The sequence below is a fragment of the Syngnathus acus genome, chromosome 4 (genome assembly GCF_901709675.1).
Source record: "Syngnathus acus chromosome 4, fSynAcu1.2, whole genome shotgun sequence".
Lineage (NCBI taxonomy): Eukaryota > Metazoa > Chordata > Actinopteri > Syngnathiformes > Syngnathidae > Syngnathus > Syngnathus acus.
The window spans coordinates 2482417-2497709 of NC_051090.1; the positions used below are offsets into that span (position 1 = coordinate 2482417).

Consider the following 15293-nt stretch of genomic DNA (forward strand, 5'->3'; position numbering starts at 1 on the left):
GATTTTGCAATCTAGTCCAATTCCAAGCAGGAAGCTCACAATATGGACTTTGCCTCCTGAAAGTAGAGAAAGATGGTGGCACAGGGATAGACACATATGTATCTGGATAGTAACCCTTGCATTGGTAAATGTGAGTGAACATGAGAAAGATGCAAGCTCATATGATTAATAAAATGGAATACGACGTTAAAGGTGTTATCGTGACTATTTGGTTGTATGGCTCTTGCGACACGTAGCTGACACGTAAGAGGTCGATTTACAGGAAGGCATGCAGGCTTGCATACCTCACAATCCTACCACAGTGTATAAAAATTCCCAACCCATAGCTTCATCTGGCTTCTATTTGAACAAACTTTGATTTAAGTTTACCCACCACGGATGCTTGTTTGGCCATGATTTAAGGAAATCTTGGCGCACATTTTCCAGTTTTGGCTGCAAGGCATGCTGTGTGAGTAATGAATTACAGACAAGGGATGACTCGTTCTGTAGCTTAATTTTCCAAACCTTTATTTGCCTAATGTGAAAGTTAAATAGCAGCATGGGGTTGCGGTTGTTTGGTTTCACGGAATGACAAGGAGGCTTGCACAGAAAAGAAGCCTGTTTAGAAAACATCCTTCACACTCAGGCGTGGATTAACTATTATTAGAATGAACAAGTAGCTTAAGTTGCGAAGTAATCTGCTTGGTGGTTGTTGATTTTTGCATTTTTATAGGGTTTTATCCTTGTTTGCCTATACAACATTTATCATTGGTTTATCCAAATACTGTATACAGCGAGTTTTGTTGTAATGATGCAGTAATATTAAAAGCTAAAGATAAAGTAATGGTTTTAAAATTAAGTTTATCAAGTTGTATTTTAAACTTCAAAGAAATTGCATATCAAAACAACTATTTTTACTTTTCGTCTCCGAATGCATCATAAGTGACACACCCACCTCACGTCGAATTAAGAGCTGTGATTGGCTGCTGATCCGCCCTGCTCAGCGCTGATTGGTTGCACAACCCAGAAGGGAAAAAGGGAAGGGGGAAGAAATTGTGTCAACTAAACCTCACGCAATCTTGAGTCGCTCGTATCTTACCTGTAGAGCTCGTCAAAAACTAAACTAAAAGGATACAAAATGGGGTGCTTTTATTCGAAAAAATCCAAGCGGAAGTCGTCGGAAAAAGAAGAACCGACAACGACGACGCTGGAAACTACGACGACCAGCAACGCTGTTCCCCTTGGCAACAACACAGACGAGGCGGCACCGAAACAGTACAGCTGGGACAAGAGAGAAAAGGTTCTCCACGCTTTCTCATTTTCTATTCTTGCAATATACACCATTTTTTACGCTTAAAAAGTTGACACACGTCACGTGTCATGACAGCCTACCTGAAGTGTCGCTGTGGTGACGTTGACGTGTAAGCGTGTGACTTTTTGCAAATGGCGAATGACTCGATTCGAAGCGTACTAGCGTCAAAATTGGACACATTTGAGTTTTACCTGTCTGCGGTAGCATGTTGATGCTCTCATGTGAATTCTAATCTTAGCCACCAGATTTGGACTTTCACATTCGAGCCATCGGCCTCGCACCGTCTCTCGCTCACTTCGTGGAACTAAATTTAACACTAACTCTAAAACCATTATGGGATTAGAAAATGCACCTCGTGTAACCGCATTTAATCTAACCTACAGTTCAACTTCCGGGTTGATGATTGCTCTTAAATTGTATAAGTAACAATTTATTACTGCGCTACTGTGTATTCATTGTATTTGCAAAACATGCAGTTTCTCACACGTGAGATTAATAAAGTTCCTCTTATCTTATCTTATCTTATTTTATCATTAAATCACAATTATTATAAATCCTCCAGCCCTTTTATTTGCCTTTGCCCAGGTGGACCCCAAAGACTACATGCTTACAGGCCTCAAAGACGTGACAGCGGGTCGCCTCCCCGGGAAGCTGAACGGTCAACAGTTTGTCATCCAGGACTGCCACAACTGCGACATCTACGTGTTCGACCACGCGGCGGCCGTCACCATCGACGACTGCGTTAACTGTCGCATCGTGCTGGGCCCGGTCAAGGGCAGCGTCTTCTTTCGGGACTGCAAGGATATCCGCTGCGTGCTGGCATGCCAGCAGTTCCGTACGCGGGACTGCAAAAAAATGGAGGTGCTGTTAAATCTGGACTCTGACCTATTTTTTTTTTTCATAGAAACTAACAACATGTCGCCACAGGTGTTCCTGTGCTGCGCCACGCAGCCCATCATCGAGTCATCCACGGGTATGAAGTTTGGCTGCTTCCAGTACTACTACCCCGAGCTGGCCTTCCACTTCAAGGACGCCGGTCTGAGCATCTTCAACAACAACTGGAGCAACGTACACGACTTCACGCCCGTGGCCGGCGAGACCAACTGGAGCCTGCTGCCCGAAAGCGCCGCCGTGCTGGAGTCGGTGCCGGCCCCCAGCGCCGACTCTGACTTTAAGGCGGTCCGCATCTCGGCGGACGTGTCGCGCAGCATCGTGCCGCTGACCAAAGGAGGCCGGCGTAAGGATAGCGAAGAGTCCTGTCTGTTTGTGTTCTTTGCCGGAGAGTACACCACCGCCAATGCACGCAAAATGATCGACGAGGTGAGAGGTGGCTCAAAAAAGACGTGCATGTTTGTTCCTTTCTTCCTTCCCCTGCTCATCCTAACACTGGCCCTCTCCAATCAGGTGACTGCCAAAGATTTCGTGCTGATCCAGACCAAAGAGGTGTCGATGCGGCCCGAAGACGTTAAGCGTGTGTTCCAGAACAACGCCGAGGATCTCGTGGAGTCGATCAGCAAAGGTCGCTCACTGCAATCAAGCGTTTACTTCAAAGGGCCACGTTGAATTTTTAAACCAGATGGCCGGGCGACGTCAAGGGTTCAAATGTGCACATGAAATGGTTTTCACTACTTTTTTCCTTTGTTATTGCAAAGGTCCCGTCATCGCTCTGGAGCTGAATGGTGACGGCGTTGTGGAAGCCTGCAAGAACATAGCCAGCGAGGTGTTTGCCGGCACTAAGGTCAGCACCTTTTTCTCATCACTGCAATTATAATTTACTGGCCGATTTAATGTGATGGTATAAAATGTAATACCCCTTCCCCCCGCCACAGTTTTTTGTCTCAGACAACAAGAACACATCATCTCGTGACGTGGACAACTTCTTCAATTTTGCCGACATGCAAATGGGCTTGTGAGGCGTCAGGCCGACATGCAAATGGTCTTGTGAGGCGTCAGGTCTGTACATATTTGGATGCAGCTTTGTTTGGGTGCACTGCTCCAATCTATGTGGGCCACACACCATCCAGACCTACTGCTGCTTTCATAACAAAACCTCAAGCTGGAATGTTTGACCTGACGAAGGAGCTTTGAATGTATGGCGCGGCCGCCCGATCATGTTATTTACACAATCAATGCAAATGGAAATTCACCCTCATGCTGTCTGCATTTTTTTTTTTACCACTTGCTGTTTGTTAGCTGCTGCCATTAGAAGTGGCAGAAGTACTCACATGGTGTACATATGTAGAAGTGCACACACTTGTATATCAAAAAAAAAAAAACCTGGAAAAATAATAATCGATTTAACCCCTTAAGGAAACAAAACCACACTCTGAAATGCACTTTTGTTGGTTGCGACTTTCGGCGAGTGCTATCAGGCGTCACAACAATGAGTTCAAATTAATTGTGACTGCTGCTCTCTTGTTGACTCTCCCCACAAATGTAGATTTTTGGTCTGAAATATTTAAGGTTGTCAGCCCAATTCGTTTTGGACGATATAGTATAGTAAGTATTTGTACTTGGTTACCTGACACTACTGGTCAACGTGTGCTTGGGTGTATATTTGTAATTTGTATTTATTTCTTAATGCTTGCTTCTGTCAAAATGTGAACGTGGAGCACGAGTGTTGGTTCTTTCACTGCCTGGAACATCGGGAGCACAAGAATGCCTCATATTTATGTATAAAGATTGTCACGCGTCTGTACGATACTTGAGTGTACGATGGAGCGCACCTTTACTATAAATGAACGTGTATGCTGTATTTGTCGGCCATCATTTGAGCAGTCTTTTTTGTATAATGTGTTTTATATGCTTTGTTACATGATTTTGTATAGAGACCAATTGATGTTTGATGCTGAATGTTTTTTTTTTTTTTTAAATAAAAGTTTACATTTGTGACATAGTTCATTTTTGTTCTTTAATCTTTAGTGTAGATTAGAACAAATGCGTGGGAGTTGCTGACTTCCTCCGTGCCATGAATCACACTTGGCAGCTTTCACTTCCGACTAAAATTATTTCATGATATTAATTAGTCTAACCTGCACCTCAATCATCCAGATGGATTGAAGGGCCTGCAGTATTTGTTTTGACATAATAGTCAGTGGATATAACTTTTTTTTTTAACCCAAACTAATGTTTAAAAACAGTTCTTCAGTATTAAATGCAAAACTCATGACTTGTATTAGCGTTTTGAATTTGGGTCAATGAGTGTCTACCCGTCCCCGCGCCTAACACCAGTGTCCAAATCGAACGTACCCACGAGGTGGATTGAGGCGAAACCGGCAGAGTTTAGGACCCGGCGGGCCACGCGGTACAATAGCGCTGTTGTGCCGTGTTGGTGGGCCGACTGACTGCAAGCCCGGGAGCAGAATCCCCCCACAAAAAAAACCCTCAATTTAAAATATTACCACGCACAAATACTTATCATTTTGTGGCTATACACTGCATTTGACGTTGGACGGCGTACGGATGGGATAAAGCGGACCTAGCAACGCTTAGATTTGAAGGTAAAATGGTGGGAACGTGAACAATATTCCCCGTGTGTTTCCTGGCTCGGAGTGCCGTGGATGCTTGCTCTTAAAGCCAGGCCGTCCTTTTGTTGACGAGGCGTTTTGATAGATTTAATCCCCTTGAACGATTGCCTCGTCGCTTGGTCACACAGGGCGGGTAAACCCGACGTTTACCCCCCACCTTGTCCCTCGTTTTAAAGGCTCCTGTGTAAGGAAGTGACATGTCGGCGCGCTGGTGGTGGCGCCCATGTTTGATTTGGCCCTCGTCGTCTCCCGCTTCCTACGCGTCGACTGGAGTTGGCGCCAAAGCTCTGTTAAAGGCTTTATTTATGACCTATTTATTTCCGACCACCATGTCGGGGGGTAAAATGAATGCTACGCTTGGAGTCTAAAAGCCAACGCGACACGCATGGCGCAACGTAAACAAAGCCCGTCGCATTTTGCTCATTGTTTCCGAGCTTTTTAACAGCGGGTTCCCATTATTGTGGCGTCACATCCGGCAACCCCTCCCCCTCCGTCTGGTTAGCTTCTTTGCTAGTTTGTTGCCCCCCCTTTCACGTGCTAGATTTAGTTTAGGTACTAATATGAAGCAGAGGTAGCACAAATAGTCATTCTCTGTACTTGTACTACTTCAGATAATTGTGTTAAAAGAAAAGTTGTGATTAAATTTAGAGCAACTCAATAGTTACAAAACATACAAACAAAAGACAACAGAATAATTTATGGTATTTAAAAATAAAGTAAATAAGTAGTTTACTAAACTTACTTTACTTACTTTTTTAAAGTTCTGACTCTGGAATGTTAACTCGATAAATTAGACAGTTTAAAAACAGAGTTCCCCATTTCCTGATGTTTGCATTATTGCCTTTACCAGAAAGCACTTATAAATAAACAATATAAAACCGGCTGATGGGGTACTTCATCTTGTTAAAATGTCTACTTGGCCCTTGTACGCCTCCATTTTTCTGTATGCGGCCCTCGGAGGAAAACATTTGTACACCTATCCTTGAGATTGTCATGTTGGCATTGTCTTAAAATGTCGGCATTGTTGTGGACACCCCTCATGTCGACAGCAGGTGTTGTCAAGTGCTCTCTAGCTCGTTCTCCTCATTTCCATTTAAAAATAGCTTGCGGAACAACTAAGGGTCGATCGACTGTGTGCAGTTTGCATGTTCTTATCGTCAGTTAGTCTGGGATCGGTGTCGCGATAGCTGAGATGAAAGTGCCATAGAAAATAGCTGAATGTTTGTGTGCGTAGCACGAACATAAATGACCACGTCCACCCTCTCATGGGGAATGTCAGGCATGTCCACGTTGTTTAAACAACCCTTTTGCTCCACTGACACACTCGTGCGTCATGGGAAAAGCGATGATAGCCAGAGAAGCCCAAACGAAACATACTGGCTGACCACGATACACAAAATGTCAATTTCCAACTCAAGGCTAATTTGTCCGAGTGTAAACAATGTGTCTGAAGGCTTTGTGCGGCGTTCGTCTTGTCTGCAGGATGTGACAGGATGAAGCGTCTCAGGACCTCCAGCAGCAGCGACACTTCTGACAATGAAAGTGAGTCCTCGCTCAACACTACCCGATGACAAAATGGCGGCATTTGGGTGCATATAGCTGAATGCCGTGTGCCATCCAGGTCCCTCAACCTCCTTCTGCTCCAACAAGTATGGCAGCAAACCGGGCACCCCTGCCTCCGACCCGAAGAAACCGGCTGAAGTAAGTCTCCCTGCCGCGGTGGTTAACACTCGGGCCTACCCTGACTTTGGACGTGTCTCGCAGGTGTTCCGAAAAGACCTGATAAGCGCCATGAAGCTGCCGGACTCGCACCACGTCCCGCCGGAGGAGTACTACCTGCTGGCCGACACCTGGAAGCAGGAATGGGAGAAAGGAGTTCAGGTTCTGGCAAGCCCGGACACCATCCCGCAAGCGTCTGTCAGGTACGTGTGACGGCGTGGTAGAAAGAAAAGTAAACAAAGTCATTAACAGTTGTGGTCGTTTTTTATGTTCAGGATCATTGCGGAGAAATCCAAGGAGATTCTGTACGGACACCAGAAGAAGTACATCCAGTGCTCCGGGCAGGACCCCGTGGAGCCCGGTTACGTCAACATCAAGGAGCTGGCGGAGGCCATGTGCCGCTACGACTTGGACGACGTTGACATCTACTGGCTGCACACGTTAAACACCCAGCTGCTCTGCATGGGTGAGCCACAAAGCTCAAAACGGTGCCACATGTCATTTCGGCCTGCACTTTACAGCTTCCCTCACGTGCGGCATACAGGCGAGGAGCCGGTGGACGAGCTGACGATGGAGCGCGCCATGGAGGCGCTGGAGGGCCAGTGCCACGACAACATGAGGCACGCCATAGAGACGGTGGAGGGCCTGGGGATCGAGTACGATGAGGACGTGGTGTGCGACGTGTGCCGCTCGCCCGACAGCGAGGAAGGCAACGACATGGTTTTCTGCGACAAGTGTAACATCTGCGTGCACCAGGTAGGTTGTCCCGACTCAAAAATCATGAACTCGCAATGTAGCAGATGTGTCAAGAGGACGTACTTTTTCTTTACTCCCCAGGCATGTTACGGGATCGTCAAAGTGCCCGTCGGGAATTGGCTGTGCCGCACGTGCGTGCTGGGAATCGACCCGCAGTGCCTGCTGTGCCCCAAAAAGGGCGGGGCCATGAAGGCGACACGCGCCGGCACCAAGTGGGCGCATGTCAGCTGCGCCCTGTGGATCCCTGAGGTAAAATTAAAAAGGAAAAATCTCCCCTCTGAGATTTCCGACTCACAGTCTGTCCCTGCACTGCACGCAGGTCAGCATCGCGTGCCCTGAAAGGATGGAGCCCATCACTAAAGTGTCCCACATCCCACCCAGCCGCTGGTCGCTCATCTGCAGCGTGTGCAAAATCAAGACGGGCGCGTGCATCCAGGTGAGGATGCCAGCGATCACGATAACATTAACTTGATTTCAAGCATGAGGTGCTACTTGACCCTCCCCACAGTGCTCGGTGAAGAACTGCACCACGCCCTTCCACGTGACGTGCGCCTTCGAGCACAGCCTGGAGATGAAGACTATCCTGGACGAGGGCGACGAGGTCAAGTTCAAGTCGTACTGCCTCAAGCACAGCAAGCCTAAAGCAGCTGGCGAGGTGGGCCTGAGCCCGGCGCGCGCCAAGCCTCCGGCGCCGCCCTCCGACCCGACCAAGGTGGGCCTGCGGGCGCAGCGGCTGCAAGAACTGGAGGAGGAGTTCTACGCGCTGGTGCGGCCGGACGAGGTGTCGCGGGCTCTAGGGCTCTCGTCGCGTCTGGTGGATTTTGTCTACCAGTACTGGAAGCTGAAGAGGAAGAGCAACTTCAACAAGGCCCTGCTGGCGCCCAAGGAAGATGAGGAGAACCTGGTTCTGCAGCCGCACCAGGATAGCATCCACACGCGCATGCGCATGTTCATGCACCTGCGACAGGACCTGGAGAGGGTCAGTGCCATTTTTGCCACCTTAACTCAATTGAAGGTGTTTTCAAATTGTGCTCAAGTGATGTGTTGTCGGTTTAGGTGAGGAACTTGTGCTACATGGTGAGCCGGCGGGAGAAGCTCAAGCTGCTGCAAAGCAAAGCCCAGGAGCAAATGTTCAACCTGCACGTCACCCTCATGAGCCAGGAGACCTCTGCTGGTGAGCCGCCCTTTGCTCAGAGTCTTTTTAGTCCCTTTCACACATCTACCGCTAATTTTTGGTGTTTCCAAAGGCCTTGCTGCATCCTTCCCGGTGGAGAGTGTTCTGTTCCGGCCTCCTCCGAGGATCACGCTGAAGCTGAAAATGCCCAAAGCCTCCAGCATGGGAAACTCCTACACCGCGTCCAAATCGGCCAACGGGCCTCTGTGTCCGGACAACAGCGAGAACGTGTCTGGGCGCGCCAGCGAGGGTCTGGGCCAAGGCAAGCCTCAGCTGCACGGGCACGCCCGGCGAGAGGAGCGTGCCAACGGCAGGGTGGCGGGGAAGCCTCTAGCGGGCAAGCCCATGGCGGGTAAGCCTCTGGCTGACAAGCCACTGGCAGGGAAGCCGCTGGCAGGGAAGCCGCTGGCCCTGCATTCCGCATTGCACGGCCACTCATCCAACGGCAAAGCAGAGCAAGAGCGCACCTCCAAAAATGGCCTCTTGATCGGGCAGAAAGACAGCTCGTGTCAGACACCCGGCGAGCCCGACATACCAAAGCAACCGCTGGACAAAGGTGCTTTTGGTAAGTCTGCCATGGAGCACTTTGGCAGGTCCTTCAAAGAGGCCACCATGAACTTGGTAAGGACCACTGAGGACATGCGGGCCTCGGACAAGCTCGCCCGCAAAGAGAAACTGTGGCCCAAGGCAGTGTCGGCCAACAACGCGCTTTTGTACCACGACAGCGACGGCTACTGCCCCGACCTGGAGCTCAGTGACTCGGAACCCGAGGCCAAGGGGAGGCACCGGCGCCAGGGCGGTCCGCTCCCGCCGGATGTCGCCCGGAGGGGGCGTGGTAGCAGCCAGAAGGGCGGCAGTGGGCGCGGGAGACAGTCGCTAGGCGCAACCTCACACTGCGTACAAAGGTGACGACAGACTGTCCGGCTGCACTCGTTGTGCGAAAATACGAGATTAGCGTGCTAACCGATTAGCACCACGTTTGTAAGTAGCACAACTTTTTACTGAACAGCTCACTACAATCCATTCCTCATCGCACAGCTGGATGTACAGTGTTCTGACCAACGGACCAAAAATATCAAGACAAAATGAGAACACCCACCAGGACTCCAGCTGATGATGTCACTAAGCCACACCCCTCAAAATTACAGTGTTTTCCCTGCAGCCTGAATAAATGAATCTCATTTCTTGGCGGCAAGATGGCACCAAAGCAATACTTTCATATTAAAGCATTGGCCATAACAGAAAAAGAGCAAGCGGGTGAAAATTTCAGTCCTTTAACAAATAGGTGGGGGAGAACACTGTTAATAATGGCGGCCAAAAATGAACACATTTTTAATTTCTACTGTATTTTGTTTTCTTTATATAAACAAAAAAGTTGCCTTGAAAAACTCTTGAACTAGAAGTAGTTCATAAAATGGATGGATAGAATTGTTGCCAAGATGTTAATGAGGATGTCAATCCAAATTTTTCTTTACAATGTTTTATGCACCCCCTGTGAGATGAATCACAGCATTTGGATACATTTTGTGTTTTTGGAAGATGAAATCCACCTATTTTTATTCATCTTGCGAGGCAGCCATTTTGGCACTTGTTAGAAAATGACATTAAAAACGACTATTTTACAGCAAGTGACAAAATGGCCGCCACCTGGGATGGATGAAAAATGGGGTGTATTTTGCTGCTAAATTCCAAAAGCACAATATCAATTGGATTATCATGTATAGGTTTGTGGGGGTCGTTTAAACAATTGCAAAGAAAATATTTGTGTTGAGTTCCTCTTTAATGTGTGTCGTCAACAACGGACACTAAATTCTGTCGCATTTGCTGCCTTCACTTTTCTTTTCTCATCCCTGATTTAATAAAGAAGCAAATCAAGACTGTCTTGTGCATGAAATATTCTTTTTTTAAAAAAATATGCTCCATTTAAAGAGTAGGGGAATTTTGAAATGTTTAGAATAGACCTAAATGTAAATAGTGTAAAAAAGATTTAAAATTGATTTAACTTCAAAAATTGCTGTTAGGATACAATATAATTATTTCATTATCTTAGTTTTGTGTTTGTGTGAAATAAATACCAGCAATATAATCGAGGTTGTGCTGATACACGGATATAACGATAGGGGGCAGTATTTACCACAGCTTACATTCGAACCGAATGACACGCCTGCTACCTTAAAAGGTTCTGCATGAAGAAAGACTATTTAGAAGACTTGCATCAAACTTAACTAGGAGTTGGCACACACCTAACAATTTCAATTCCTTCTGATTAACTCCAAATAAAGTTCAGATGTTCTAGTAGGCTACTTTTTGCCACTAAATGCTTTTGAGGGGAAGTCAACAAGTCCCATTTACTTACTGGTAATATTGTTACAATGGTAATGTTAGCAGTAAATACATTTCATAACGAAATAACCTGTTGACTTGTCACAGGTCAAACGTTTGTTTTGAAACCCGTTTAGCAACTCCTTTTGTTAGTAACCGTGTACCTAGTGGCTATCCTAAGAGTCTCGATAAAGTCATAACCTGTTTTTTTGCATGTCGTCATAATGGACGCTGAGCTTCAATGTCATGCCCGAGACAAATGTGAGTTGATATGCTGGGAACTACAAACATTGTTTTCATTTACAGGAATGTGAAAGCGGCTTCTGATGCTACCTCCAAAATTTAATAAGTCTGCGAATGATGTATGGGATCCCAAAGAGTCGAATGAAACTGGATTCAATAACAAAAGGCACATAACATGGATAACATATAAACAAGTGGTAGCAGCAAAAAGACTTTACAAAATAGCAATACCAAAATTAAAGTCCTTTCAGAATATTCTGAAGTTACATTAATATCTGTTGATTTTTTTTAATTTTTTTTAATTTGGCCTTTATTGCATCAATTCTAAGAACAAAAGCACCGTAATGTCTTCTTGTGCACAACAAAGGACACTTTGTTAACTTTTAGAGAGTTATTCTTTAGGGAAAGGAATAAAGACTATTTTTGCTAAGAAGGCCCCTCATAAAGACACTTTTAGCACGATAGCAGATGAAGGCCTAAACCGGGCGGGCCAATTAAATAGCAGGGGTGGAGGTGGACTTCTGTGAATCCTGACAAGCAGACGTGCAGGTGCCGTGTTAAGCGAGTGAAGACGCTGCAGCCACATCCGAACAACCAAAAGCCATGGGAGCGGCTCTCTGCGCGACTACGGAGGTAATAGTACCAAGTTAGGTGCTTAAAGTAGACATTGCTTACATTTGGTCGCATTTTTGGTGTAAGCGTGCCCAAAAAGAAGACAGTTTGTAGTGAATGAAATGACAAAAGGCGCACGAAAACAGGAATATAAGGAAATTCCTATGGCCCCTGAAGTCAACACTCACTTTAGTAAAATTTAGTTACTTCATATTGCTTTTTTAATTTGATACACTAAAATAGCACGCACGTCATCATAGTTTGCAAACGCCACTTTCAATAATAACTTTAATCAATTTAGCACGCTACGAAGAAATAGCAAGTTAACGACGCCGTCATTGAGCGTTAAAAGTCTCCGACGTTTCCTGGTCGCTCCGCGATGCGCGAGATACATGAGGTGCATTCAAATGCAGTCGGAAATTTACACACTTTCTATCCACCGATTTTTTTCTCACTTTTTCGTTGTATATTAATTAATCTATATTAATTAATGATCTACTGTTATCCACGTCCTAAACAAGAGGAGTAGCCCACTTAAAAGCACTGAATATGAAGACATTGTGGAACCTCCAGTAAACAGCCGGGGCTCGAACATGCCTTTATCACATTTAATCTATAATATTTCCTATGCGGATGTTTTTACATGGAGCCGAGAAGCGAGAGGCGTGTGTCTCAAGTTCAGACTCGAGCTCAAGTTCGTATGGACAGCTGGATGAGTCACATGCCGCCAGCCCTGCAGGACATCCCGCTCAACCTCTTGGCCATTCCAGGTAGGCCACCTGCACACTCGAGTGTTCATCAGCCTTGACACACACTTGGAGTGTTTCCCTTGTCTGTGCAGGCAGCCACAATGCAATCACGTACAACCTGGATAAACAAGGCAAATCTGCCGTCGACCCGAGCCAGCCTGACTTGCTGAAGAAGGCGGACAAATACACCAGCGGCCTCATTCGACCCTTAATGCACAAGTGGTGTGAAACGCAGGTATGATCATCAGCATAAGAAAAACCACATTGAAGTGGCCCTCAGACTCCACAAGGGGGCGCAAATTCTACATTTATTTTCCTGAGGTGCATTTTTTAACGTGTGTTGCAGAATCTCACGGTGACACAACAGCTGAACAGCGGCATCCGCTATTGCGACCTCCGAATCGGGCGCAGGCCCAAGGACAACTCGTCCAACCTCTACTTCTACCACGGCTTATACAGCAAAGTTACAGTGGAGGTACGCCACTACCAGGCAGGCACGTGGCACAACAGCTGACTGCTTTCATTTTTTGCTCCTTGAAAGTGGTCTCATTTGCTATTTGTGGCAGAGTAAATCAAAACGACTTGTGTTCTCTGGACAGGCGATTCTGCTGGAGATTCGCAAGTGGTTGGACAACCACCCTAACGAGGTGGTCATCCTGTCCTTCAGCCACTTTTTGGACATCGACAACAACCGACACATGCGGCTGGTCAACACTATCCGAAAAATCTTCTCAGGCAAACTCTGTCCCAGAACGGTACTCCCTTGATAACTATTCACGGTTATGGATTAGCTTTTCAAGTCGACGTGCAAGGAGAAAACTGCTCTTGTCACGGTTTTGCATTTCAGGAAATGCCAACACTTCGGAAGATGTGGCAGTCAGGCCAACAGGTGATCGTGTCGTACGAAGAGTCCGCCATTGTTAACCGCAATACTGACTTTTGGCCACACATTCCGTACTGGTGGGCCAACAAGGTCAAGGCACGGGACCTGATTAAGAGCTTAGAGAAGCACAAGAGCGGTGGCAGACCGAGTAAGTGCCACAGAATCCACCGACAAGTGGACATTAGTTACACATTACTTTTTTCTGTGATTCAAGGTTGGTGTGGCACTAAACTTTACCTCCACTGTTGACCACTAGACGGCAGTATATACATTTATTTTGAAAAAAGTACAGCACAGCCTAGTACAAGTTCTAAAGTTGCTGAATACGATTTTTCAAAAAATTTGTTTCAGGAGGTTTTTTTGCCGCTGGGATCAACTTGACAGTAGACCTGCCGTACATCACCAAGCATCTGCACAAATCTCTGAAAGACCTGGTGAAGACCTCCAACCCAGCGGTGCTTGCGTGGGTCAAGCAGCAGAGGCCCGGCAACCATCAGCGCGGGATCAACATCGTGGCGGCGGATTTTGTCGGCGACGGCCGCTTTGCGCAAACCGTCGTGTTGCTTAATCGCAAACTACTGAATTAGGAGCACGCGTCTGAGCACTTTACAGGCCTCAAAATACGAACAACCAAAAAAACAAAAACTGTGTCCCGCACACACTAAACAAATACATAGAATAAAATAAAGCCTATCCTCCGACCAGGTTGAGAAAAAAAGTGAGGGAAAAGTTTATTTTATAAGAATATTGTCAGTGAAAAAATATTTGCTTGTATGACTTGTTTAAGGGACTGCAATGTGATTAAAATTGTTTTTTACAGGGGTGCAAAAATTAGACATACCGCTGGAGTATTTAATTTGTATTTGTCCTTTGTGGTTTCTGTAAACCAATGAGCGGTTACACGTAATTGGAATACGATCATACAAAAAACATTTTTATGAAGTCTTAACCGTTTGAGGTCAAATTCGAACGTGTAGCCTTCGGTATCAACCGGCTAAAACCACATGAACACCACTAGAGGGTGCTAAGATCCCTAACATAGGTGGCCAAACGTGCCTAAAATCACAAACCACTAGAGGGTGCTAAAACTACAAAAACCGTCGAAAATGCTTCGTATTTTCTACAAACAACCATCCAGAAATCATTTAGTATATTCCACGTGAATTAATATACATAGTGGTTATGAGCATTTTTAAAAATGATTCAAGACTTACCGGTTGATTCTTTGCGGGGCTTTGCGTTGGCTCATCTTGACATTCAGGACGGCAATTCTGTGACGTCATCTTGAAAGACTTGATGTCATTTAAAAGCTGTGTGACAAGAGGCAGTGTCATTTACTTGGCTCATCCCCCTAAAGAAAAATGAATGCCTAACTGTGAATATGCGCTTGTATTCCAAATTATAATTTATATTCAGAAAACACTAAATGTCATGCCTTAACCTTCGAAGTGGGACTTTGTTCCTTTTTAGGGGGATTTTGTGTGTTGTCCTGAAAAAACATTAGCTACGGCTCTTTTTAAACCTTTAATTTAGTGCAGCATTACACTAGCCCGACACACGTGGACCTTGCACTCGCTTGTGGTCTACAAGTGCTTGAAAAATTTGGATTGTGTGATTTCCAATTTGCTCTTTTGACGTAATATTTGCCGTGATGCCTTCGAAGAGTTTGCGTTCCTCTTCAAAGAAACCCAGCTCTTGGTTTCACTCATGCTTCATTAAAAACTGCGGTCGAAAGTCAAACATGAGGCCTGGTTGAGTTGAACTACCCGTGACTTGGTCAATTAGACTTATTTTGGTTATTAAAATTGGTAGACATATTTTGAACCTAAACGCATTTGTTCTACTAAAATACAATTCACGAGTGCACTACGGTACTTTTTTAAATTTAAGAAGCTGCACTTAACTAGCTTGCACTTATATTTGAAAGCAGAACGTAAAGTCTTTTTTAGTTTTACCTTCACTTTGGAAGTCAATGTTACAGGTTGCAAGTTCGACAACCTTACCGCTTCGTGTTCAT

General features: G+C 45.8%; 3 protein-coding genes and 1 long non-coding RNA gene across 7 annotated transcripts; 3 read left to right on the plus strand and 1 right to left on the minus strand.

Moving 5' to 3' along the window:
- The first annotated feature begins 378 nt into the window (after positions 1 to 378).
- Positions 379 to 4183, plus strand: rp2 (RP2 activator of ARL3 GTPase). Its single transcript, XM_037248683.1, has 7 exons — positions 379 to 1279; positions 1877 to 2152; positions 2219 to 2611; positions 2696 to 2810; positions 2944 to 3029; positions 3121 to 3205; positions 3238 to 4183. Exons 1-6 carry the CDS (start codon positions 1118 to 1120, stop codon positions 3202 to 3204), a joined length of 1116 nt encoding a protein of 371 aa, XP_037104578.1. The 5' UTR covers positions 379 to 1117; the 3' UTR covers position 3205; positions 3238 to 4183.
- Positions 2041 to 15293, minus strand: LOC119121284. Its single transcript, XR_005097647.1, has 3 exons — positions 15232 to 15293; positions 14491 to 14586; positions 2041 to 2136 (listed from the first exon to the last, which is right to left on the minus strand). It is a non-coding gene; the product is annotated as an uncharacterized LOC119121284 (long non-coding RNA).
- jade3 (jade family PHD finger 3) lies at positions 4591 to 10347 on the plus strand. The gene is made up of 11 exons (XM_037248667.1): positions 4591 to 4791; positions 6301 to 6360; positions 6440 to 6519; positions 6583 to 6740; positions 6813 to 7003; positions 7082 to 7293; positions 7375 to 7542; positions 7613 to 7729; positions 7802 to 8272; positions 8350 to 8467; positions 8541 to 10347. Exons 2-11 carry the CDS (start codon positions 6312 to 6314, stop codon positions 9374 to 9376), a joined length of 2400 nt encoding a protein of 799 aa, XP_037104562.1. The 5' UTR covers positions 4591 to 4791; positions 6301 to 6311; the 3' UTR covers positions 9377 to 10347.
- Positions 10952 to 14116, plus strand: plcxd1 (phosphatidylinositol-specific phospholipase C, X domain containing 1). Of its 4 annotated transcripts, none has more exons than XM_037248689.1 (8): positions 10952 to 11050; positions 11582 to 11665; positions 12294 to 12418; positions 12490 to 12628; positions 12740 to 12868; positions 12993 to 13148; positions 13241 to 13424; positions 13628 to 14116. In XM_037248689.1, exons 2-8 carry the CDS (start codon positions 11636 to 11638, stop codon positions 13861 to 13863), a joined length of 999 nt encoding a protein of 332 aa, XP_037104584.1. In that variant the 5' UTR covers positions 10952 to 11050; positions 11582 to 11635; the 3' UTR covers positions 13864 to 14116. The 4 variants fall into 4 exon arrangements, with proteins under 4 accessions (XP_037104584.1, XP_037104583.1, XP_037104582.1 ...); XM_037248688.1 differs by having other exon boundaries at positions 12294 to 12414; positions 12486 to 12628; XM_037248687.1 differs by having other exon boundaries at positions 10953 to 11050; positions 11582 to 11668; positions 12288 to 12418.

Coding starts and splice junctions, on each gene's coding strand:
- rp2 (XM_037248683.1), top strand. CDS start 1,118: ATGGGGTGCTTTTATTCGAAAAAATCCAAGCGGAAGTCGTCGGAAAAA. Junction 1,280..1,876: donor GCTGGGACAAGAGAGAAAAG/GTTCTCCACGCT, acceptor GCCTTTGCCCAG/GTGGACCCCAAAGACTACAT. Junction 2,153..2,218: donor GGGACTGCAAAAAAATGGAG/GTGCTGTTAAAT, acceptor ATGTCGCCACAG/GTGTTCCTGTGCTGCGCCAC.
- plcxd1 (XM_037248687.1), top strand. CDS start 11,636: ATGGGAGCGGCTCTCTGCGCGACTACGGAGGTA. Junction 12,869..12,992: donor ACAGCAAAGTTACAGTGGAG/GTACGCCACTAC, acceptor TTCTCTGGACAG/GCGATTCTGCTGGAGATTCG. Junction 13,149..13,240: donor GCAAACTCTGTCCCAGAACG/GTACTCCCTTGA, acceptor TTTGCATTTCAG/GAAATGCCAACACTTCGGAA.
- jade3 (XM_037248667.1), top strand. CDS start 6,312: ATGAAGCGTCTCAGGACCTCCAGCAGCAGCGACACTTCTGACAATGAA. Junction 6,520..6,582: donor ACCCGAAGAAACCGGCTGAA/GTAAGTCTCCCT, acceptor CGTGTCTCGCAG/GTGTTCCGAAAAGACCTGAT. Junction 7,004..7,081: donor CACCCAGCTGCTCTGCATGG/GTGAGCCACAAA, acceptor TGCGGCATACAG/GCGAGGAGCCGGTGGACGAG.